The 24,649-nt window shown below is 39.6% G+C and overlaps 1 protein-coding gene across 3 annotated transcripts in view; it reads right to left on the bottom strand.

The window, feature by feature from the left end:
* GALK2 (galactokinase 2) overlaps positions 1 to 24,649 on the bottom strand; it is a 142,539-nt gene that overhangs the window by 32,382 nt on the left and 85,508 nt on the right. For all 3 annotated transcript variants that reach the window (XM_012649451.1, XM_012649450.1, XM_012649449.1), the window contains exons 6-7: positions 12,645 to 12,743; positions 11,008 to 11,160 (exon numbers count right to left, since the gene is read on the bottom strand). In XM_012649451.1, the coding sequence (XP_012504905.1) occupies positions 11,008 to 11,160; positions 12,645 to 12,743 (252 nt within the window). The remainder of the gene's footprint in view (positions 1 to 11,007; positions 11,161 to 12,644; positions 12,744 to 24,649) is intronic.

Below are 24,649 nucleotides of genomic sequence, written 5' to 3'. Positions count from 1 at the left end.
TGTCCATCCTTCGGGTAGTGTGCATTGCACTCCTTGTGTATACAAAGTCTCAGATTTTAAATGAAAACCTCATTGGTGACCTTATGAAAAACCATTTCATTAAGTCACTGGTGGTGGTAGTAGTAGAGTTGTGCATTTCTCCACTCTCAAGAAAAACAGTTTGGCTTCTAATTGCATCATAAAACACTCCTCAATCTGATGGAGAGAGTTGAGTACAAACCAAATCTTTGTAACCAGGTCCACTCATGGGAACCCCAATCCAGAATGTTTCTCTCATTCTCCCCAAACAACTGAGTCCTTCAGAGCAGGTGATAATCAAAACAGTTAAGATTTCTCTCACCCTGAGGTCTATAAAATTCATTTCCTGGGTGTAAGGACAACAGGTTCAAACAGTTGAAACAGCAAAAAGAAATATGCAAGAGAAGGGGACATTAGTCTTCAAGGAAATGTGCATCAGATTTACTCGTCTATTATGTCAGTGATTTGATTTTCTTTCTTTTCAACAGGAAGTAGGGTTTACCAAAAGACTATTGTACTTTGGTTAGGGCCACTCACTTCTGAAGAATGTTAATAACAGAAGTTCTTATATTCATTAATCCTGATTTTAAAATCCTGGCTCTTATATTTGAAAGGAGTTAATGATTTTAAGGCAGAACTGGGAAAAGAGACAATAGAATTATGTTTTTCTGTTCAATTATTTCACAGAGCACAGTTTAATTTTTAAAGCAAGGACACAGGCTAAGACTTTTCTTCAGACCTTGTTTGCTTAGCGTATTTAGTTAGTGTTTATTAGCAGTTCTGGGTTGATAGCTCCACAGATTGACTTACTCATTCATTCATCTAATTCATTCCTTCATGTTTTATATTCCAATGTATTCCAAAAATAATTTGAGAAAACTTACAAAGACATACATAATACAAAAGAATAAATACACAATATATTTATTTTATATGGAAAAAGAGCTGAAGTCGATGATGTACAATGATGCTTTCTGGCAACTCATATCCAGAATCCAACTGAGATAAGCAATGAATCTAACCAAAAATAATAGTGCAGTATGGCTTAAAATAAGCTTTTTATTTCTTACAATCTTCAACAACCCTATAAGATAGGTATTAGTACTCTATTTAAGAGATGAGAGTAAGTGACTTGTCCAAAGTCACTTAACTAGTAAACAACAGAGCTGGAAATCGAATCCAGGGCTTGTCACTCTCGCTTGCTTGCCCAAGGCCACATTCTCAATGAAGTGGCAATGATATCTATGTTAACCTATTCATCTAAGTTCAAATCACCACTCAAATCTTAGAAGTGTATTTCCAAGCACAAACTAAGATTTGTGCTAGAAGTGAACATTCCAGTGATTTAAAAACACTTTCACAGATGGATTCCTTCTGAAAAATAAGAAAAATGAAAAACATCAGAGAAATGCCCCCAAGTGATGAGAGGGGGGCTCTTTCTAAGAACCTTTCGGTCAACAGTGATCTCCAAGTTCCCATCCCCACCCTCACTTGAACCAATGACACTGCCCAGGCACTCAATCCAAGAAAACTGGGCCAGTGATATGTGTGTAGAGAAACCTTGTAAGGGATGCCTGCACTACACAGGATTCGGTTTTCAAAAGCAGCCTCTCTACGTGCTCATCGTCTACAGACCAAGGCACTGGCATACAAAAAGTTCACACTCACGCCAGCAACATCCCAGTTTGCAGTGAGCCCAGCTGTCATTCAGCCCTCAGCTGGAGGGTCCACACAGCCAATTTGTTGTGTATTTGAATTAAGGATGAAATCTACCACATGCCCTCAATGACAGCTGCACAGCCGTGAGCTGTTGAATTGCACTACACTGGGGGAGTAAAATAGGAAAGCCTCTTAAGCCCTTTGAAATTTGGCTTAGGACACAGAAGGATGACTTGCAGATGAGGGAAATGGGTGGGTAAGATCACTGTTGCTCAAAGACAGAACTTCTTGGAGGAATTCAGCCCTTATGGCCCTGATGACTGGCCTACTTCACATTTGTGAAGCAAGTCTATGAGTCAGAACTGTGGGTTATTTCGTCACAATTTCCTCACTCAGTAGCAGGGTGGGGAAATAAGAGAAAGCAGTTCTTTGTCAACATTTACCATTTTCTTTTTACCATGGCAAACATTAAGTATTCATATCACATACCACTTCTGGGAGGTTCCTGAGCTCTGCTCCATGCTCTGCGGACAAGAAAGCAGGCAAAAAGTGCTTTGTCCACAGTCATGGAAATAGATAATGCTAGGACTCTGTCTTAGGTTGGTTTCCCTCAGAAGCAAGAATTTGAGGGCAAGAATCGGGGGGAAGGGCGATCCCAAGAAGCACTGGTAGAGGAGTGGAAAGTGAGACAGGAAGAGGAGCCAGTATGAGGTGCACTGATGTGAACAGGTGAGGCCGGGCCTGCTGGGCCCTCTGGAACCCGTATGCATAAACCTCAGATGTGTCCTACCCAAGGGAAGGAAGCCGGAGTATTTGCCCACTCATTCCCAGTCCTCACTGGTTGAGGGTGCTCTCAAGGGTACTAACATCCTAGCACTTTCAAGTTATCCCAGACACAAACAAAAATACTAAGCCCTCTGCTACAGCCAGAAAAAGCTCTTAGTCCAAGGTTCCCTGGGGCTTCCAGTAAAAGGGTATGGTAGGGAGATTGCTAAGATATGGACCTCAACTCAGGAGGCTGTCAGAATCTACCTCTTTGACTTTCTCATTGCATTTGGTAGTATCAACATATCGATGGGAAAAGCACCAAGTCTTCTCCTCACCAGGTCACCAAAGAGAAAAATTTCTAATCCCTTCTCTGAGGAACAATTCATTCAACAAATTGTTTCCCACACAACAAAAGCAGCTGTGTTTACAACAGCATATGTGATATAAATCACATTTATAAAAATTTGATTTGTGACACGTACAAATTTCAAACACATAAAAATCTGAAGTACACAAAAAACTGAAATAAATAAAATCATCTGTCTTCATCCCAATGAGCTAATCACCATCCACCATTTTGATAACCATTCTATTAATATACATTTATTTATGCACTCCTCCACATATATAGTTTGACAAAAATGGAGTCATACTACAGAGCTGTTTTTATTGTGGATACTTTGTTTTGTTTATCTTCCCTCACCCCTCTCCCAACTACATACAGCCCTTCCCCAGTAGCCCCTAGCAGTTAGTGACTTCCGTGTCCATGCGCCACTCACAGCCATCACAAACACATTCTCCACGTCCACCTTCCCCAATCTTAGTCATCCCCATTGTCATGTTCTTCGTATTCATTTTAAGGCCACAGAATAAACCTGGTTGTGCAGAATGAGCCTACTACAATCTCCCCTGAACTCCCAGCACAACCTCTCTTTTCTCTAAGGCAACCCCAAGCATCGTGCTCTGGATCCCATTCATGCCCACCTCCTAAGGGGCACAATGAAAAGAGCAGAGGCGAAGGCTGACCTGGACTCTTCAACTCACTTAAAACAAGTCACAACAAACCTTGGCTTGAGTTCCCACTATGCAAAGTGAGGCACTCAAGGCTACTTCACCAGATGTTGTGAATATTAAATAAGATGATAATAAAAATACCTAGCACCTTACCTGGTCCAGAAGAGGCACTCTTGGAGGATCGAGTTTCCTTCCCTCCCCACATTCTCCTGCCTCTCTAGCTAGTTCTCTCCTACATGACACCTTTTCCTATGCCTTAAATCATATACAGATGTTTTCTATCAGAAAATGCCTTCTCCTAAAACAACCACTCTTCATTTCTCCCTTTCACTAACAACTAGAACGAGTGGCCATCCTCACTGCTTTCAGGCTCTCAGTAACCACTCTTAACTACTGAATGTGGCCTCCCAAAGGTCCTTCTTCAGCTCCAGACACCACTTCCAACGCTGCTGGTCTTTTCTCAGTCGTCTTCATCTTTAATGAATCAGTGGCTTTTGACACTCTTCAGTACCCACCTTCAAATTCCCTGCTGTATTTACTTTTGTAGCATTCAGTTTTCCTGGTTTCCCTCTCACCTGTCTGCTCCTTATCCCATTTCCTTCCATGACTTACCTTTCTCCTTTCCTTATTTAACTGAAGCCATCTCCCTAGCGTATCCCTGGCCTTTTGATCTTCTCTTTGCCACGTTCTTTCCCTCAGCACACTGAATTCAGCTCTTGGTTTTAACTATTATCTCAAAGCAAATACACCTGAAGGCTATAGCCCTAGCCATGAGATACATTCCAAGATGAAATTTCCAACTACTTATAAGAAAATTCCATGAGGAATTTTCATCATCTCCCACTTTCCAGAGATCTACCATCCTACCTTCCCCAAGCCTATCAATGGCAGCACTATACCTTCTGCCCATCATTTCAGCTTGAAACTACAGCCCATATCAACTCTAGTCCCTCATTCAGCACACCTGCATGCAAGGAGTGATTACTGAGAACCTGCTGCTTCCCAGGCCCCTGGCTGACAGCAACGAATGAGGCACACATGACTCCTGACCTCATGGCACTCACAGCCTACCGGAGGAGACAGACAGTAAATAAAAATTATACAGTGAAGAATTTAATCCAATTGTGATAAAGTGCTATAACTGAAAATTACGGGACATGGTAAAAGCATATAAAATAATTTTTAACCTAAACCTAACAGGCAAGGAGGTAGTCAAGGAAAAATTCCTCCAAGTAATGATGAGTATGCCAAAAGGAAAACAGAAACCAATCAGAGAGAGCCTTGAACCCAACCCTTTACTAGGTCCAGCCATAGCTTCTCTCATCTCTCTCCCATCCTTACTGATACTCTAAGACCCACTACTCTTCAACCAAGGCAAAAATTCTTGCTGTCAGATTAATGTTTCTAAAATACCTTGCTAACAACATTAAGGCTGCCCACTGCTCCCAGGACCAAGCCTGGGTGAGCCTTAGCACAATACTGAAGGCTCTGCCACAATCTGGTTCTACTAGACAATCACCCCTATTATTCCCCAGTATGTACGTCCTCTGTCATGCAGCTTGGACTCACCATTCTCCGAATTCTCCAGCTAGAGTCCTGGCAGAGCATGGTGAAGGACCTCAGGAAAATTCACCCTAAAATATGACTCCTTGGTATAAAGAGTATTTTGAATTAAAAGCCCTTAGAGATCAACAGGCTTTGGAAGGGGCTTTCCCTCTTTCCTCATTAAAAAAAAAAACCAAACCCATCAAAAAGAACAATTGACTTTCCTTCCCTGTTATCTCAATATATTACAGGAAAGAAAATCAAGAATGCAACCAGACCTGGACCAAATCACTTTAAATATAATACCAGTCTCTCAGGTTAATTAAATTTCCAAAGAGAATCACCAATCTGATCCCCCCCAATACATTCATTCTTCCAAGTATCTATTCATCCTCCCTAGTAACCATTTATTGCCCCAAAACAGAATTATTTATATTTCTCCTTTCCCCTTCCCCTATAAAATGAGGATATATAAATTTCTGGACCCCATCAGGATACTGGGTAATCATTCTGTGATTCTCCCCATGATGGTAAATATATCTCTTTCTCTTATTAATCTGCCTTATTGTGAGTTAATCTTTCAGCGAATCTTCCAGGTTGAAGGGAAGTTTCCCTTCCCCCCGTGCCCCTCCCCCAATGTTCTACTGAATCAACAGGCTGAGTAAAACTGGCTGCATTTTGGGGTATTTGGTTTTTTTCCGTTCACATTCAAGGAAACTGCCAAAACCCTAAAACTATTATGTCAACTTCTCCTCACAGTCTATCACCAAAGAACAAGTTTCATATCAACCACTAAGCAACGGGGGCGGAAAAGCTAGGTGACTGATGGCTCCTGACCAGACAGGCCTTATAAAAAAATCACTGGAAATGTCCCTTAAAGTGTCAAAGGACCACATGAAACTCTCCTACAATGCTTCACATGTTGCCACAAGGAGCTAAGGGTATGCAAAAAGGAACAGTATAATTTCTCTTCCCTACTTGACTTCCCATAACATTTATTATGGGCAGCACACATTTTATTCCTCAATATAATTAAGGGATATACTCTTTGTAGACATAAAACATTTCTGGAAATGTTTAAGCCACTAAATATGTGTAAAATATGAAAAATCATACCCACTAAAGATCCCTGGCCACTTTGTTAATTTAAAAACATAAAAATCTGCTTCACTTAAAAGTATCATTTATACAAGTAATAATTATAAAGCTCTATTGAGTTTGCATTGAAATACTTGTAATTTTAGTTCAAATGCTCACAAGACTCTTTTAATGACTTTGCATCAATTAGTTTTTGAAAACTGGTGGAGAGAGACAGAGACAGAGATAGAGAGACAGAGAGAAAGAAAACTTGAGAATAGAAGAAACGGTTAACATTAAAGCAAAACAATGAAAAATTGTCTTTGTTGGTTTAGTGCACTTTCCTGTGCTAACTAGATACAAAAGGTACTCATTTTCAAAAAAAGCATCTTGGAAGTATAGGAGGAGAGGAAAAATAAATGTTATTCATTACAACTTTGCCATGTGGAGCTCTAACTACTCTTATTTTCAAAACCATCCTGATGAGCCATTGTTCAACTGACACTTCATTATTATTGCCTGAAAACAGAAACTTTGTCCAGATGGAGATAAGCTTTTTGACCTTTTTACATGAGTGTTTATTTCCATATTTAATGAGACCATTTTCAAACAAAAATTATATTTATTCACATGTTGCCAAAAATGGAAGAATGGAACCATATTGCAAGGGAAATATGCTTAGTAGAATCCCAGCCTATAACCCTAAGCAAAAGCATATTTCTAACATCAACATCTGAGAGTGAAGCCCATATTAGCAGTTTTATCTTCATTTCCTTTTTGTACAGACCTTGGATTTTAGTGATTTGTAGCAACATGATTTAGAAAACATTCTCCATCTTGATAAAGTCTTTCACTTTTCTTACTTCCACATTTTAAAAGAGAAAAATTCAGAGTATTTAAAACAATGTGTTTTATCTACGTCAATTGGGAGGAGTGTGTGGCAAAAAGCGGAATTCAGATGCCAATTTTGCTGACCAAAGTACCTCTAAAATGCATATGGAGTTATGCAGTTAAACTGAGAAAACATCCTCAAGAACAGGAGGTTCTGGAGTGGATTAAGATCGTCAGCTACTACTGCTTCCAAAAGAGATGCCCCTTTTCTAGTTAACTCTCAAAAGACATTCCTACATCCCAATAAGTTTTACTCTAGAGTTTCAGCACCACAATTTTATTGCTCATTTTCTTCTTGCTTCTTTGGAGGAGAGTAGTCACATCAGGAACCCATTTTACAAGTCTCATAATTATTTCAGCTCACCTATGGATCTGATAGCAGCGGTCCCCAACCTTTTTGGCACCAGGGACCAGTTTCACGGAAGATAATTTTTCCATGGAGGCCAGCAGGTGGGGATGGTTTCAGGATAATTCAAGCACATTACATTTATTGCGCAGTCAAACCTCTCTGCTAATGATAATCTGTATTTGCAGCCGCTCCCCAACACTAGCATCACTGCCTCAGCTGCACCTCAGATCATCAGGCATTAGATTCTTATAAGGAGCTTGCAACCTAGATCCCTTGCATGTGCAGTTTACAGTAGGGTTCTAGCTCCTACGAGAATCTAATGCCAATGCTGATCTGACAAGACGCAGAGCCTATGCGGTGATGCAAGCGATGGGGAGTGGCTGTAAATACAGATGAAGCTTTGCTTGCTCACTTGCCCACTGCTCACCTCCTGCTGTGCAGGCCAGTTCCTAACAGGCCACGGACTGGTACTGGTCAGCAGCTCGGGGGTTGGGGACCTCCGGGGTAGAGGATACCTAATTTCGTGATAAAACTTTGAAAACAATGTTGTGTATGTTTGAAGTCTCCTTGGGAAGGCAACACTTACTCATCATCCTCAAGATAAAAGGTCAGCAAGAGTAAGCCCTCAAACAAATAAAACCCTAATTTCTTCCATCTCCTGAAAGAGGAAGTGTGTCCTAAAGGAAAAAAAAGTTCACTGAACCCTTGACATGGAAAAGTTTACTGCACTACTTCTTCTGCATAAATGTACTGATCAGATGCTGTGAAAAGTTTAATGTTAAACATATCTATTACATAATTTTTAGAAATTAGCTTAATGAATAAATTCCAAATTTAAAAAACTTAAATCACAATTAAAAAAATGTATAACCCAAAATTTTCCAGAAACAAAAAGCTTTCATTTCTCTGACTCATCATATCTCTCCTCTCCCTGACTTCACCACTTCAGGGGGTGGGAGTAAGAGGAGAAGAGCTAGGTCAGTAACACGGGAAAACTACACCTTACACATCTCCACAGGATCTAGGCCAATGCTGGGCACACAATAGGCACCTGTAAAAAATTGTGAAATTGAGCAAAATAATTGAGACAGAGCAGGTGAGAGAGGGAGTAGTTATTCATTTATTCAACAAATGTTTGTCTTGTGTCTACTTCACCCTAAGCACCACATCAAGCATTAGGCATATAAGAGTTAACAAGATGGACACAGTCTCAGCTCTCATGTAAAACTGAATCTAAAAAAGAGATAGACATTAAAAAAATAATTGTGATAAGTACCATAACCGAGAAATGCAAGCACTATAAAATATAAAGGGGCCTCCAGCTTAGCCTAGGAATAAGGAAGTCAAGGACAGTCTCCCCTGAAGGACATCTAGACTGAGACTTCAAAGAGGGCTGGGAGAAGAGTGTCCTAGGCATGTGCAAAGTCCCTGAGAGGAGAATGAGCCTCATGGTGGGAGTGTAATAAAAGTAGGTGATGCTAAGAGATGAAGAGATAAGGCACACAAGTTTCAGATCTGGCGACTCTCCGGGTACTGATATAAACTTTTTATTTTATTCCAATGGGAAGCTTTTGAAAGGGATTAAGCAGGGGAATTACCTACTCAGATTTAAATTTTTAACTATCACTCTGTTATTTGAAAAATGGGAAAAAGACAAGCATGGATTTAAGGAACAGTGAGAAGGCTGATGTGACGTCAGTCAATAACTGACAATGGTACCAATGAAAGAATAAAAGGCTTTGTGAGAGGAAATTTTAACATGATCAGTTCGAGAGGTCTATGATTCATTCAAGTGGAGATGCTCAATAATGTTTTGGCTGTATAGGTTTGAAGCTCAGCCAAGAAGGCCTTAGTGGAAGGTGTTCATTAGGAATTCAGCAGCACAGAGATGGAAGTTGAAACTGTGAGAGGGCATGAGATCAGCAGAGGAAAGACCATAAGAAAGAAGAGAAGACCAAGGCCGAGGCCTCAAAGAACACCAACATTTAAAAGTCTGTGGGAGGAGGGTGAATGCCACCAAGCCCTCACCCCTGGCAGGGGGTGGGGAAGAAATAGCTAGAAAAATAGAAAGAAAAAAAATAGGAAGTGAATTGTACTGGAAACCAAAGAAAGAGAATGCTTCAAGAAGGAGAAATCGGTAAGCTTGTTGAAAGATAAAGGGAAAACAATGAGGAATAGGATGAAGACTAAAAAGAGTCCACTGAATTTGCCTGTAAAAATATCTTTGGTGGGCTAAGAGCAAATTCAGTGTTGTGGAGAAGACAGACGTGAGAATTTAGTAGGTTAGGAGGGAGGTAAAGGGATAAAGAACATATATAGGGCAATTTTTGAGAAGTTTAGCTGTGAAGAAAATGAGAAAGTCGAAATAGACATAGTAGTTGGAGAGAGTTGTGAGGTCTAAGGCAGATTTTTTAATGCAAAATACTAGAATGCATGAAGTCCAATAGAAAGGATTCAGTAGAGAAACAGAGGTGAGATACAGGCTAAAGCTGGAGCGAGTTTCCTGCAACCTCACATGGAAGGAGATGTAGATAAATGGAGACGAGCAGATATGGTGGCAGGAAGCCAAAGCCCTTTGACCGCGTCTATTTCCAACATGGAATATGGGATAAGATCACTTTGGGGAGTTAGTCAGGGTGAGTTGGGTAATGAGACTTTGAGAAGAATAAAGAAGGTCTGAAATTGTTACTATTGAGAAAATACATTTCAGGCTGTATTTAGGGCCTGGTAAATGTTTGGTGATCGTGAATCTTAGGTGATATACATTAGTATCCATCAGGCAATCAAAGGAAGAGCAGAAGAAAGCACAGTGGAGCTCCTGACCTATAATTCATGCCCTAATCCCCAGCCTCAGTTCTCTCCAACTTTCTAGTCACACAGTGTGTCATTCTGGATCCTCCATAACATTTAATTTCTGTGCCACTTTTTGGAGCACCTGATTACTTACGACCTGATCACATACTAACCATTTCCTATTTTGTATTCCCCTAACTTTAACTCTCTACTCTACTGTCTACTCTCTCTACTCCTATGTCCTTGTACTGCTCTATATATCTTCATGCTGCAAGGTACACAACAGCTACTCAAGAATACTTCCTAAATAGGTTTAAGGCTTAATTGTGAGGGTCTTCTAAACTGTGAAAAAGAGACTTGCCAAAACTCCCTTCTGGACTGTGTTTCCCTAGTAGACATATAAAGAAGTCTTCTTTCTGGGCACAGGGGGTTGCAATAAGCCTGTATTTTTGGAGTGAACAGTGACAGCCCAGTATAAAAACTGCATTTGAGAGGACAAGGAAGGGTGAAGTTGCCATCACTTTTGTTGAGGAAACAAGACCAGCTGTGGTCACTTCCCATCAATTGCCCCCAACTATCCTTCTCCACCCATAGACCTAACCCATGGCCTGTACTTCACAGATGTAAGCAGTCCTTTTATTCCCAATGCCACCCCAGGGAACTCAACTGCAAAGTTCATATAGCTTCCAAAAAGCTAGAAGTACACCTATTGGTTTATCTGTCTCTTAAGTTTGAAATCAGATTGCTCTGTACCCAAAGACCTTCAGTTAGAATATTGCTACAGTCAGAATGTTGTCCTAGAATTAGAGGCAAAAGATAAAGTAATAGGGAACAAAGATAACAAGGACAAAAAAAAGTCTACTTCAAGTTTCACTGGTTTGTCACATTCATACCTTTGCAGCCAGCCGACACTCCATCACTCTGATATTGAAATGGGAAGTTGCTGCCTTATTCATTTCCACACAGCTGTTGGCAATCACAAACACTGCTCCACTTGGGAGTTTCACATCAGTTGCCCTCAGGGGACTAAATTCTATCAACTTGGCCTATTGGAAGAAAAATAACAGGTGAGATATATTAGAATTCAGAAAATGTTTAATCAATTATGCATTTATTTACCTTAACAGAGTGTTTTGTCAAAAAAAAATCATTCATGCATTCATTCAAATATTATTTATTGACTTCCAGGCACTGTACTAGATACTGGAGATACAACAATGAACAAGACAGACAGTGATACTGCTCTCATAGAGCCTATAATCCAGTGGGAAAGACAGTCAAGTAGACAAATGTGTTTCCAAGTGTGTTACAATGGTGGCAAAGCACAGGATGCTATATAGACATATAGTTGAAGTGCCTCATCAAATGTAGCCTAGCATAGGCTCTGCTCCTTTGGAACAGGGAAATCTAAACTGAGTCCCAAAGGATGAGCAAGAGTAGGGCAGACAGAGGGTTTCTTTCCTCAAATAGGATGTCAAAAAGAGGGAAGAACTTATGCAAGTTCAGAGGTGACAAACAATGTGGGGTGTTAATGGAGCTATGGGTATTGAAAATTGGTTGGAGCTTAGAGTTTGGGGGGTGAGAAGTGGTAAGAGGTTAGGATGGAGAGGTAAAGCAGGGGTCAGATGGTGAAGTGCTTTGCAAGCCCAAAAAACTTGGACTCTGTTCAGACTCTATAGCTAAGTTACATTAACATCAGGACTTTTGCCCTCATGTCTGCTTGTCAGGTCTCATCCAAAACACCCAGAGTATTTTCTTAGTATTAAACCAAATTTCCTCATGCCTTATGTCTTTGGCTTAGGGGAATAAACAACAAATATTCTTAATAAGAAGGAATCCAGGTGTTCTTGGAAAATAGCCAAGCCTGTAGGAATCTGATGAAAAACTAAGAAAACATTTTAAAGAAATGTTTGCTCTATTTTAAAAATGAGCAGTTTACGGGCAACAACCAAAATCTCTGCTCTGCCTAAGGGAGATGATAGCCAAAGGGAAGCTAAGGAATTCATTCCTGGCTTACTGTCAACATTCTTTTTCCCACCACTGAAGTCCCAAAAATGTTGACAGAGAAAAATGAAACCAAAGAGTAAATTATAAAAAGAGGGGTTGTGAATATATGTGGTAAGAGAACTAACATTTGGGTTTAAAACCAACATGAGATTATGAAAACGTTATGTGATGAAGTGATTTAGGACAGGAGCGGGAAATGAGATCCCAATAACTAGGGAATTGAGAAATCTCATCTTAACAATGAAGAAAAAGAGAAGGGGGGGAAAAAAACTAGACACGTGAGAAAAACAGACATGAGGTATGATTCTGGAAGCTTAAGGGAGGGGTGATCATCATGAAAACAGTAGGTTAACGGGTAGTAGCTTTGAGTTACAAAGCACTTGGGAAATTAACACCCTACAATAGAGACTAATATAACAGGCTGCCTATAACCAAGCATGCTTGGGATCTCAAGGCCTTCCTCTCCATGTGAATCTTCCCTACTTGATATTTCCAAATAGCTCCTATTTGGAATGACACCTACTGTCCCTTCTTCTGCGAGAAAGGATATAGACTGGTCCATGCCTCCTCCTTCAGTGCCAATATAACGCTCGCTCTTCGCACAGATTTCAGCAAGTTCCACCTGGAAAGGTAAAAATTGATTTGTACTGTGAATGATCAAAATCTATTTCTCATCCATTACTTACTTCAGGCATGACAAATAGGTTTGAATTCTGGTGCCAACTCTGATTAATTAATAGTAGCTGCCTGGAACATTGCATTAACAAGGGCTCCAGACTACCATTGAGCCTGATAGGAAAATACACCAAGATCAATTAACAATGTCTGCTATGGGTATGGATACTGACTGCGCATGCTATGTTTTTGCTATCCCTACCTGCCTCCCTGGAGAAAGCAGTTTCTCCCCTCTTTCTATTTACTCCATCCCTATACAGACTAATATCACTGAAAATCTCATTTTTTGCCTCAGCTTCCTTTGTCTCCCAACGATGGACTATTCTATAGTCTACCACAGCCAATGGGATCATTTGCCTTTATTTTCCCATCCAAAAGTAATGCAGGCTGTTTGGCATTCCCATTTAATGTAATAATCAGAACTAGAGTCATCTCACCAAGATACATCTTCCTCCAACCAAGATGAAGGGGCCTAATAGAGGAATGCAGGTCTAATCCTAACTGAAAATCTTGAAATATCTGCTTAAGAATCTTAATTGCTTCCTATTGATTAAGAAATAAGTTCAAACTCCTCAACCTGTATTTCAAAGACTTCCAAAATCTGGGACCAATTTGCACATGAAATTTTATTATCTACTACTCTTATCCAGCTAGATTTGTCTCCTTGACCATCTCACAAATGTTTATGCAACCTGGTATTACTTCCTGTCTTCTCTCCTATATGAATCCTATTACTAGTCAATATCCAGTTTATTGGCTACCTACTATTGGCAAGTGGCTGACCACTCAAATCTTTCTCCATGATGTGGTCTTCCTCAAATATTGTCCCACTGTAGTGTCCCCTTTTTCTGAACTTCTACAGCATTTATATCAATACCTAGTATCATTTATTTACTCACACTATTTATTCAGTTTTTCTTTTTCCTAAGACTTGATTCAAGCCCTTATTTCTCACCTGTTTTACTAGAAGATGTTCCTAGAGTAATCACTTTGAAACACTGATATAATCATCTTTTTCCTGCTTAGTTGCCAACACCTTAATGTTCATACTTCTCAGCATGGTATACAAGATCTTTAATGACTTAATCCTTGCTCATTTCTCCAGCCTGCTCTCCCACTACTACTGTAATCCTTAAGCTCCAGCATTCAGGAACACTAAACAAATGCTGTTCTTTACCACCCCCAGGCTCTTTCATGTCTCATTGCCTTTATAGGTACAATTTTTCTGTCCTCCTTGCTTAATGCTCCTCTTCCCAGCATCCCCCACTCATCAACAACTCAAGCATCACCTTCCCCTGAAATCTTCACCACCACCCAAGTGCACACATACCACATAACCCCTCCTCTACACTCTCTATTTATAACTCTATTATCATTTATTGAACTATGTGTTTTGTTTTGTTTCATTTTGTTTTGCTTTTTCAGACAGTGTCTTACTATGGTGCCCAGGCTGGCCTCAAAGTCCTAGGCTCAAGTGACTCTCCCACCTGAGCCTCCCTGGGACCAGGCACCACTGCGCCTGGCTATTCAACCACACTTTAAGTGTGGGTTTACTTGTCTCTCTATCTACCAGTCTATCAGAGCTCACACAGCACCTAGACCAGAGTCCACTTAACTAAAATGAGCTGAATCACAGTGCTTATTATTGTCTTTTAATTGTGTCATGTTTCCATCACATCTGTTTTCTCCAGAAAATTGTGAGTCCTGGGAGAGATGAATATAGTACGGTGTTTCTTTTGTGTCCCCTACCTGGCACAATGCCAAGCATGCAGTAAATACTCAATAAACACTTGCTGCTTTCATTTTCTGAGAATAGCTGCCCAAATACCATCTGACAGACTCTGTAAGTGTCATGTTCCTTGTTGGTCATGTGGATTCACTAACATTAACTTTGCCTTGTGACACAAGGTAAACTTGGGATTTTGACATAATAAGCATTGTGCATGGCCTGCTGACACACAGAGCCAGTGATCTGTCTGTAATAGGCACATTAAAAATAAATTTGTAATCAAAAGATCAAAACACTTGGTTTAAAATGTAGAGAAACAACATACCCAGATGAAGCAGCACATTCAGCATTCAGTGAGAAATGATGAGACCTTGATACCTGCCTAACAGTGACCCTGAGCCAAAGTAAAATGTCACCTCCCCCTCAATAGCAATAACAGCCACATTTACTGAGTACCAGTATGTGCTAAGTATGCTAAGTACCGGGCATTGTCTCTTTTATGAGCATTATCTCCTTTAAACCTCCACACAATGCTGTTATCCCCGTTATACAGATGAAAATGGGGTTTAGAGATACATAATGGAAGTGGAGGGGCAGCATTTGAACCTCATTTATCTCACACCAAAGTCTCTGTTCTTTTCATGCTGGACTGCAATTGCTCCCTACAAAATGGAGAGCATGTAACTTATTTTTCACTACTTCAAAGGAATAAAAAAAGACAAATGAAATTCATCAAAATTTAAATATTCTCCCTCTTAAGGAGAAAGAAACCAGAACATTGAGAAGTTTATACATATTAATTATTTTTTAAAAATTTCTTGATGTGTGGCAACAATTATATACTTTAATAGAAATAAGATGTTAATTTTTAAGACTATCTGCACAGAATTTGGAAGGACTCCAGCATCTTTGAGTTCAGAGGGACCCTCAGAAGTCCCCAGCATCTTGTGTCAAGGAGAGTCCACCTGCAGAGAAAGGGGTATCTTTACGCCTTGTTGCTACCTCTTATGCTAAATTCTGACAGATGGATTCCATGACCAGACAGGGGAAGAACACAAAGAAAATGAAAATAAGAAAGTTGAAAGAAAGGATGGCTCAATTTACGGGCCCCCTGAATGCAGGAGGAATTTAGAAGTAAATATAGTGGACAGAAACCAGTACCAAAAGCCTCCAAATCAAATTCAAGCCCTAACTCTGTTGCCTACTAACTATGTGACCTTAGATACATTGTTTAACTTTTCTGAGTTTCCATTTCTTCATATAATATTAATAATAATAATAGTTTTTATTGAACTTTTACTGTGTGCTAGGGACTGTTCTAATTGCTTTGTCTAAATTATTTACTTTTCATACAACCCTATAAAATAAATACTTTTCCATTTTACAGATTAAGAAACTCAGTAGGTTTATTAGCTGAGACTAGGCAAGTAATTACTAAAGATAAAATTCAAATTTGAATTCTCTAACTACAGCACTCATACTCGTAATGGATGCTACATTACCTCCCATCTATAATAATACAGAGGAAAAATACCCACATCCTTAGCCATGGGATTATTGTGACCATCCAATGAATTGAATAAAAACATCTCAAATAAGAACAACATGGACAGTGCTCTAAAGCACTGTACAAATGTTAATTTTGTTATTTTTACATAATGAATAAGGAATTATTTGATTTACGCAAGAAAGCTGCCAAGTTTCAAGTCAAATGTAAAGACAAGTTATAATTATTCTAGAACCATTGTTAAGTGTTCAGGGAAAGAGAAAATTGAAAAGATTTTGGATGCCCCTAGAAGAGCCAATTAAACATTAAGAAATAATGAAGCCTGGGGCAAACAGGAAAGTGGGTGCCCCATTAAAAGCATTTTGGTCTACTTAAGGGGGCAGGGGAGTCCCTACCCACAAAACACAACATGCCCGTAGTGAAAAATTCTTTCATCTAGTGAAAAAACTGCTGGCCCACCAGCTGGTTTGCTCGGCAGCCTAGCCCTTCTTCACCCCAGTACTAAAAGCAAAAAGATCAAATCCTAAATGGTTACTATGGGATGTGAAGAAACTAGAAATGAACATAAAAAAAAAAAATCTGTTTAAAGAAAAAACTTGCCTTCTTCTGACAGTAGTCAAAAATTAGGTCAATAGCCTAAGCCAGAGATGGCATGACCTGAACTCAGAGAATCATTAACAGAGGTGAAGGAGCTCAGGAAATTTCTCCCCGAAATATGATTCCTTGGTATAAAGAGTATTTTGAATTAAAGGCCCTTAGAGATCAACAGGCCTTGGAAGGGGCTTTCCTTCTTTCTTCATAAAAAAACAGACCCATGGGGGGCAAGGGCAACATACGTAACCTAAACATCTGTACCCCCATAATATGCTGAAATAAAAATAAAAAAAACCCAGACCCATCAAAAAGAAAAATCCAATGTGACGGAGACATATGAGCCTACCCATGCTTTTTCAGTCCTTTGGGACACTGGAAATAGAATCATTAAGTGGCCTCCAAGAACTTCAAGAATTATAATCAGAGTGACTTAGGAAGGCACTAAATCAATACTCCATACCTACTTAAGTTGTGTAAAATCTCAGTAGATTTCAACAGAATAAGAAGGAGCTGTCAAAAATACATTATCAAAAGTGTATGGAAAAGAAGCCTATTGAAAGCTAACTTAACGGAAAGATCAAAATGAATTCAGGAACCCAATTTCATTTAGCAAAGGACAAAGTCATCTTTCTACTTGATGGTTGAGGGATTCTGAAGCTGTCCCACCTCTCCCCACACCACAAACACACACACAACCTGAAAACCCTCAAGGATCTAACCAAGAAATGGTTCACACTGCTCCCTACCAATGTATTTTCTTCTGCTCTTAAACCTGAGCACTTCAAGAACCCCAGGTACCTCCAAGCTAGTCACATGTGACATTTGGCTCTCTATCCATTCCTTAGAAATACCAATGTCCGAGAATCATTAGGGAAGACAATTTGCATGAGAAACTTTCTCATATTTGGAGCCAATAAGCTAGTATCTATTCGACTTCTGCCCTCTGAACAGTTAGGAGAAACCTGATATTATTCATAGACCTTCTTTCAAAGATAGTGAAGATAGTTAATAAGGCTAGTTTAGCCCTTTGTGTGGTTCTCTTGAAGCAGCTTGGGAAGGAACCAAAAGTCATGTAGTCACCCTAAATTAAACAGCTTGCCCAGCTGCTGGCCAGTGGTGTTCTAGGTAAGAGGAGAAATAGCAGGGTTAGATTTAACAGTCACGGAGAAGGGCCAACAATTCATGGATGTGTTGCCTAAAGCTAAACCTGAATATTTAGGAAAACAATAATAATACAAAAAGACTCAAGATATTAATACAGTGAACTCTTTTTGTTTAGCAGTTTTACTAATGAAAGTGTTGAAAGGAGAATTACATAGGAAAGAATGTTGATCTCTTTGAATTAGTTAACCATGCCCGTAGGAAGCCTAACTATTCAGAACAGAAGACCCTAACCAAGCCAGAATTATACTGTATTGTCAGCCATCGTAAGTGCAAGTTGAGAGAAAGGAAGGAAATAAACAGTCCCATTCATTCATTCAATAATTGTTTAAATAGTGTCCTGCAGATAAGTGAATAGGCCAGTGTCTGCCCCCAAGAAGCTCACAATATTGACATTGTCTTCAGGTGAACAAGTCTTTCAGAAGAAAATGTAAAAACAGTGTGCCAAACAGCTTCTGTTTGCCCCTCCAGAGCTGCTGACCGCCTACCTTCATCCTGCTATCTGCCCCCAGAAGGCTGCCCAGGATGAACTATAGTCATGTACCGTAATGAAGTTTCAGTCAATGACAGACTGCATATAAAATGGTGGTCCCATAAGATTAAAATGGAGCTCAAAATTCCTATCACCTAGTGATGCTGTAGCAGTCATAATGTCACAGCACAATGCATTACTCATGTTTGTGGGGATGCGGGTGTAAGCAAACCTACTGTACCGCCAGTTGTATAAAAGTATAGGACATAACAACTGTATACAGTACACAGTACTTGATAATGACAATAAACTAGGTAACTGGTTTGTGTATCTACTATACTACACATTATTTTAGAGTGTACTCCTTCTACATATATAAAAAAAAAGTTAACTGTAAAATAGCCTCAGTGAGATCCTTCAGGAGGTATTCCAGAAGCTCCATGCGTGTTATTACCCCTGAAGACCTTCCAGTGGGACAAGATGTGGAGGAGGAAGACAGTGATATTGATGATCCTGACCTGTGTAGGCTTAGCCTAACGTTTGTGTTTGTATCTAAGTTTTTAACAGAAATTTTAAAAAGTAAAAAGAAATTCAAAGAATGAAAATCTGGAGAAAGAGATTGCAGTCAGACATTTATTTTCCAAAGGATAAGTTTTCTTGGTCAGCTTTTTTGCCTTATGGATTAGACTGTCCTTGGGCTGTAATTCGTAATAAGATTGTCTGTTCAGGAAAGTGGATATTGGGCCTCAGCACGTCTTTTGGTTCTCCCACAGTGTGTGGCATAGACCTTGGAATATATGTTCAAAAATGCTGTATAAGAGATCCAATGAATCTGTCCCTGAGCTGCCCTACAGTAATATCCCAGGCCTTTCCATTTACTCACTGCTGACTCACACAGAGCAACTGCCAGTCCTGCAAGCTCCATTCATGGTAAGTGCCCTATATAGGTGTATTTTTATCTTTTATACTGTATTTTTGCCGTACCTTTTCTATGTTTAGATACACAAATACCTACTATTGTGTTACAGTTGCCTACAGTATTCAGTACAGTAACATGCTATACAGGTTTGTAGCCTAGGAGCAATAAGCTATACCATACAGCCCGGGTGTACAGTAGGCTACACCATCTAGGTTTGTGTTAAGTATACTCTGTGATGTTCATGCAGTGACAAAATCACCTAAAGTGCATTTCTCAGACTGTATCCCCATTGTTAAGCAACACGTGACTATACATCAACAGGCTCCTGAGCACTCTGCTTCCCATTGAGTTCTTCCAACAGAGGACTCTGGCAGGAAATGGGGAAGAGAAAGGGAGTGAAGTCAGGACTCTCCCTGCCAAGGCACCTTCAGATCAAAGGGCAGTAACAACCCAGCTACAACTAGTCCTTGGTGTCCCCCACACCCACACCTTCGTAAATAGTCCCAGTGAAATAAAATGTCCTTTATTGTTGAGTGTGCCATCTGTTTTCTGTTATAACCCTGACTGCTCTATCTAGATAAAATGAAAACATTAATGGCTCCTCTGACTTTTCTTTACCTCAAATATTTTCTTTATTTTCTCCTCCTGCAATTCTTCTCCACCCTAACTTTCAAAATATCTGGGTTCTTACCTGGGGCTATTTTCAAATTCTTCCCCAATTGGCAAACTTATTAGGTAGCGCGCAGCCAGGAAGGAGAAACTCTCCATGAAATATTAATAGTACCAAGGTAAATCTAAAAGAGACTGAAGTAGACTCGCTTTGTTTTGTAACATGGCTGATGACCAAGCTCTAACTTGTAAACACTTTGCAGTGTTCTAAGGGGGAAAAAAAAAATAGGCCTGCTTTAATTTAAAAAAAGGAGAAGAAGGCAGCTATTATTTCTTCTTCACATCTCTAACTCAAAGCGATGTAACTCAAAGGAATTAGTAATTTTTGCATTTTTTACTTCAAGAAAAGTTGCCTGAGGACAATGACAGCCAATTCCCAAAATGAGCACAGCAAATGCAACTGAGGGTCAGTTCCAGTAACATAGGAAAGAAAAAAGGAGTTCAAATATGAAAATGATCAGAAACTAAACAATGAGGTTTCTCAAAAGCAAATCTGAAAAACCTGTTAAAATTGAGAACCACTAAAGACTTATATATTAAGCACTCATAAGTATGTATCATCAAAGAACAAAAATGGACTTTTCCACCTGTGGACACTGAGGAGAACCTAGACATGGCTAGTAGTTGGGACATGTGGCTCTAAAAGTAGCTGAAGTGCTCAGTGAGGGCAGAAGCAGAATCTTCAAACTCAACAAGACAGAGACGAAGACCACTCCCCTAGCCTAACTGACCTGCAGTCCCAGTCGTGGAGGAATCCAGATTCTGAGAAGAGGCCTTCAACAACAAAGCAAGAGCACAGTATTTTATGTGAAACACTTTGGGATACTTACTAGATGATAATGTACAAGCTTGGATATTTCTCCAAATTATGACCCTGGATGTGTGAATGTGTGTGGTAAAACTGTTAAAATATTTACAGGAATCTAACAGGAAATAATGAAATTCAAAGGGAGAAAAGAGTACAGGACACTCTTTGCTACTCCAGGTATGGTCTTCAGACACAGCGTTGGTGTCACCTGGTAAATGGTTAGAAGTACACAATCTCAAGCCCCACTCCAGACCTGCTGAATCAGTAGCTTAACAAGATCCCCAGGTGATTTGTATGCACAATAAATTTGAAACAGTCCTTTAAATGAAATAGTCCATACACTATTAGGCTTTCCCAATAAATTAAGCAGACAGGGTAGAATCATAATAAGAAAGTCAAGAAAGCTAACAAATGTTAAGTATCTTCTAAGGCTAGGCACTATGCAGGGTATTTTATATGTGTTGTTTAATTTCCAAAACAACCCTGAAAGTTAAAACTATAATTGCCATTTCAGAGAGAAGGACGTTGAGTCTCAAAAAGGTCAATAAACTAACCTAAGCCAAGATTCAAAGTCAGATAGGCCTGGCTCCACAGTTCACTGGGATACTTTGTCGTTCTGCTTTAGGAAACAGGCTATGCCCAGAAATGGGCCCTGGTGAGCAGATGGAGCATGATTTATGCGTACCCGAACTGAAACTCTCTCTCACTAGATGAACAATGAAGTTGATCATGAGGTCTAGGATGCAGACATTTCTGAGCCATCATAATTTCCCTCCATTTTCTCCTCAGGTTAAAAATAAAATCCATCTCCCTGGACGGTTTGAGGCTTGAGGTGCTTTGCCATTACCCATCCCCAAACACAATCCCTGTACGCCTCCCTCTCAAAGAACCCAATGTCCTTTATTGTCCCATAAACCAGAGTAATCTCAGTATAAGACTGACATCTTGGTGTGATTTCTGCATCCTGATAATAATAATGGCAGCTAACACATTAACTCAGACACTGTTCTAAGCATGTTTCATGTTCTAACCTCAAATCCATGAGGAAAGCTTTTATTACTCAATCAATTTTATAATGAAGAAACTGAAGCATAGAGAGGTTAAGTAAATTGCCCAAGATCACTCAGCTAGTAAGTGGCAAAGTCAGGATTTGAACTCAGAGTCTTGGCTTATGTTTTTAAACACAATACTATATTTTAATCCCTCAGAGAAGGGTTCCAGGGCTAGACCAGAAACCCAAAATTCAGGATCTCCCAAAGCCTTCCCTGCTTATCTCACTAGCACAATTAACTGAATCCCTTTCATTGTTTAAATTCTAAAAAAAGGGTGGGGGGAGGGAGTAGGCAGCAAACACGTATTAAGATAACTATTATTGTGAAGAGGGGAAGAGGGGAAAGAAAATCGGAAAAAAAAAAAAAAAAGGTTTTGTGGAAAGACAGCAGGAGGCAGAAGCCTGGCCAAATTGATGAAATCAGACAAGACCCAAGTCACTGCTACCAAATACCAACAGGGTTTCCAATGCCTGTGGTAAAGGCTGGTGTCGCTCCCTTGGCTGGCAGACTGCTTATTTTGGCTCTGACCTTCCAAAAATGCTAAATAATGATGATAATAATGGATAGGTGGCAGGCCCACAATTTCTGTGGTTTGGCATGTGTGTCCTGGAATTGCACCTCCCTTCCCATGGTCAGAGGGACCCTCCCACTCCCTGAGGGAAGGTTCCTCATACCATGTTTTGAGCAACACAGGCCTGTCCCACCCTTGAGGCCCAAACTGCAGGAACTCTGATTGTAAACCAATCTGGACTCCCCAGGAGAAGGTAAAGAAAAGAGGGGGCATTAGATAATTAATTATTGTTTTCCCCCCAACATAATAATAATTGTAAGAATTAACACCTGTCAATTTTCCAAATATGGATCTGATCATACAGACATAGACATGAACCAAAGAGAAAAAAATAACTTCCATGAATCATCATCTAACCAAATACATAACTTGGTGTACATATTTGCCTGGGGGAAAGGATTCTATGTATACAATAATCAATTCACAAAGACTTTGAAATGAAGTAGGAAGAATCATCAGGGTCAGGAAATAGTGAGGGCGTCCCAAGAGTTGTTATACAAAATACTGAGCTGTGTTCAAATGTTATGCCTAGAGCATCTACTGAAGGTCATTATAAGAAATAGTCATGTGAACACCATTTTTGTATTTCTTTTCAGACTGTTGCAGAGATCATCTTCATTATATTTTTTGTGCTCTCAAGAATCCATGTGAGAAATGCATTTCAGAATTTAGCAGGGAAAACACTGTCTCTTCTGAAGAACTGTAATGATTCTTCTATTCTGATCATGAGACTGTGGGGGTGAGGGGAATATAGCTTTTCCAAAGTTTGTAGCCAATAAACTAGTATCTATTCTGACTTCTGCCCTCTGAACAGTTAGGAGAAACCTGACATTATTCATAGATCTTCTTTTAAAGATACTGAAGGTAGTTAATGAGGATAGTTTACCCCTTTGTGTGGTTCTCTTGAAGCAGCTTGGGAAGGAACCAAAAGGCATGTAGGCTCCCTAATTAAACAGCTTAACATCTACTTACCACAATAGCTTGCCTACACCCTCCATGCAATCTGCCAGGCCCCTACCTGCACTGCTCAATATACCCTGTGAAAGGGTTTATTGGATCTCTTATATAGCATTTTTGAACATATATTACAAGGTCTATGCCACACACTGTGGGAGAACCAAAAGAAGTGCTGAGGCCCAATATCCACTTTCCTGAACAGACAATCTTATTACGAATTACAGCCCAAGGACAGTCTAATCCATAAGGCAAAAAAAGCTCACCAAGAAAACTTATCCTTTGGAAAATAAATGTCTGATTGCAATCTTTCTCCAGATTTTCATTCCTTGTTGAGTACCTATATGTAGTCTTTCCTGACACTTCCCAAAATTATAAATGTTATAAATACTACGTTCAACAAAAGACTGAGTGAAAATAGAAATGATATTGCAAACGATGTTGCATAATCACTCTCCTGCATGTAAATATAAAAAAGCCAGACAATGGTGCAGCAAACTATTGGTAGAAGCGCTCAAAGGATAGGGAAATAATTTCTAATGGAACAGGAACTAATCTAGACCAAGAGATGTACCCAATTGGTAACGTGATTTGTTACAAAACACATCCATTTTACACACTGCCAACACATGGAACAAGAGACTCTAATTGTCTAAATGGAGCTAGTAGGAGAGAAGGGGAGAAGAGGAAGATGATCATTTCCAAGAGATACCAGTAAGGATACAAGCTGGATGATGGGCCTAACAGCAGCCAGCAATAGCGGCCGCTCTCCCCACACCACCTGTGTCTTCGACTGCAGCTCTGCTCACTTCCCCTCTTCACCTTGTGATTCTTTCACTTCTTTGGGAGGATATATTACTTATTTCTATAGCTGAATTTTTAGCTCTGCAAGGCACTCTGTAATACTCTGCATTTTATGACATATGACGTGATTATAAAAAATAAATAATTTTTGTCTGGCACCTCCTACTCAGCTTTCACACCTCAACTAATACCACGTAGACTTTCACAAAAACAACCGCTCCCCATATAAATTAGCTTTTCTCCCTGTTTTCTCTCTTGTAGTCTGTTTCCTCTGTAGCATTTATCACAATCTGTGTACAGACATTTGTGTATGTTTGTTTAATATTGGTCCTCTCTCATTAGTCTAAGCTCGACAAGGGGAGGAGGCATTCTGTTCACTTCTGTATCTCTAATACCTAAACTATTTGTTGACAAACAAATGCTGACTGAATAAGCAAATGAATACACAATGTTAATTTCCCATTTTCCTACTAGTCTACCATATTCAGATAAAAGGCTGCCCTAATAAATGAATATGTAAAAAGATTAAAATCCTGGAACTATTTACTACTCAGTCCTTGCATGACATTGGCAGTTTGGAGAGTGAACTATCACCTTCTTTTGCTTCACTTAG

This window comes from Propithecus coquereli, unplaced genomic scaffold (genome assembly GCF_000956105.1).
Source record: "Propithecus coquereli isolate 6110/MARCELLA unplaced genomic scaffold, Pcoq_1.0 Scaffold3, whole genome shotgun sequence".
Taxonomy (NCBI): Eukaryota; Metazoa; Chordata; class Mammalia; order Primates; family Indriidae; genus Propithecus; species Propithecus coquereli.
The sequence above is the reverse complement of the archived record's forward strand: the minus strand, read 5'-3'. Positions and strand labels throughout refer to the sequence as shown.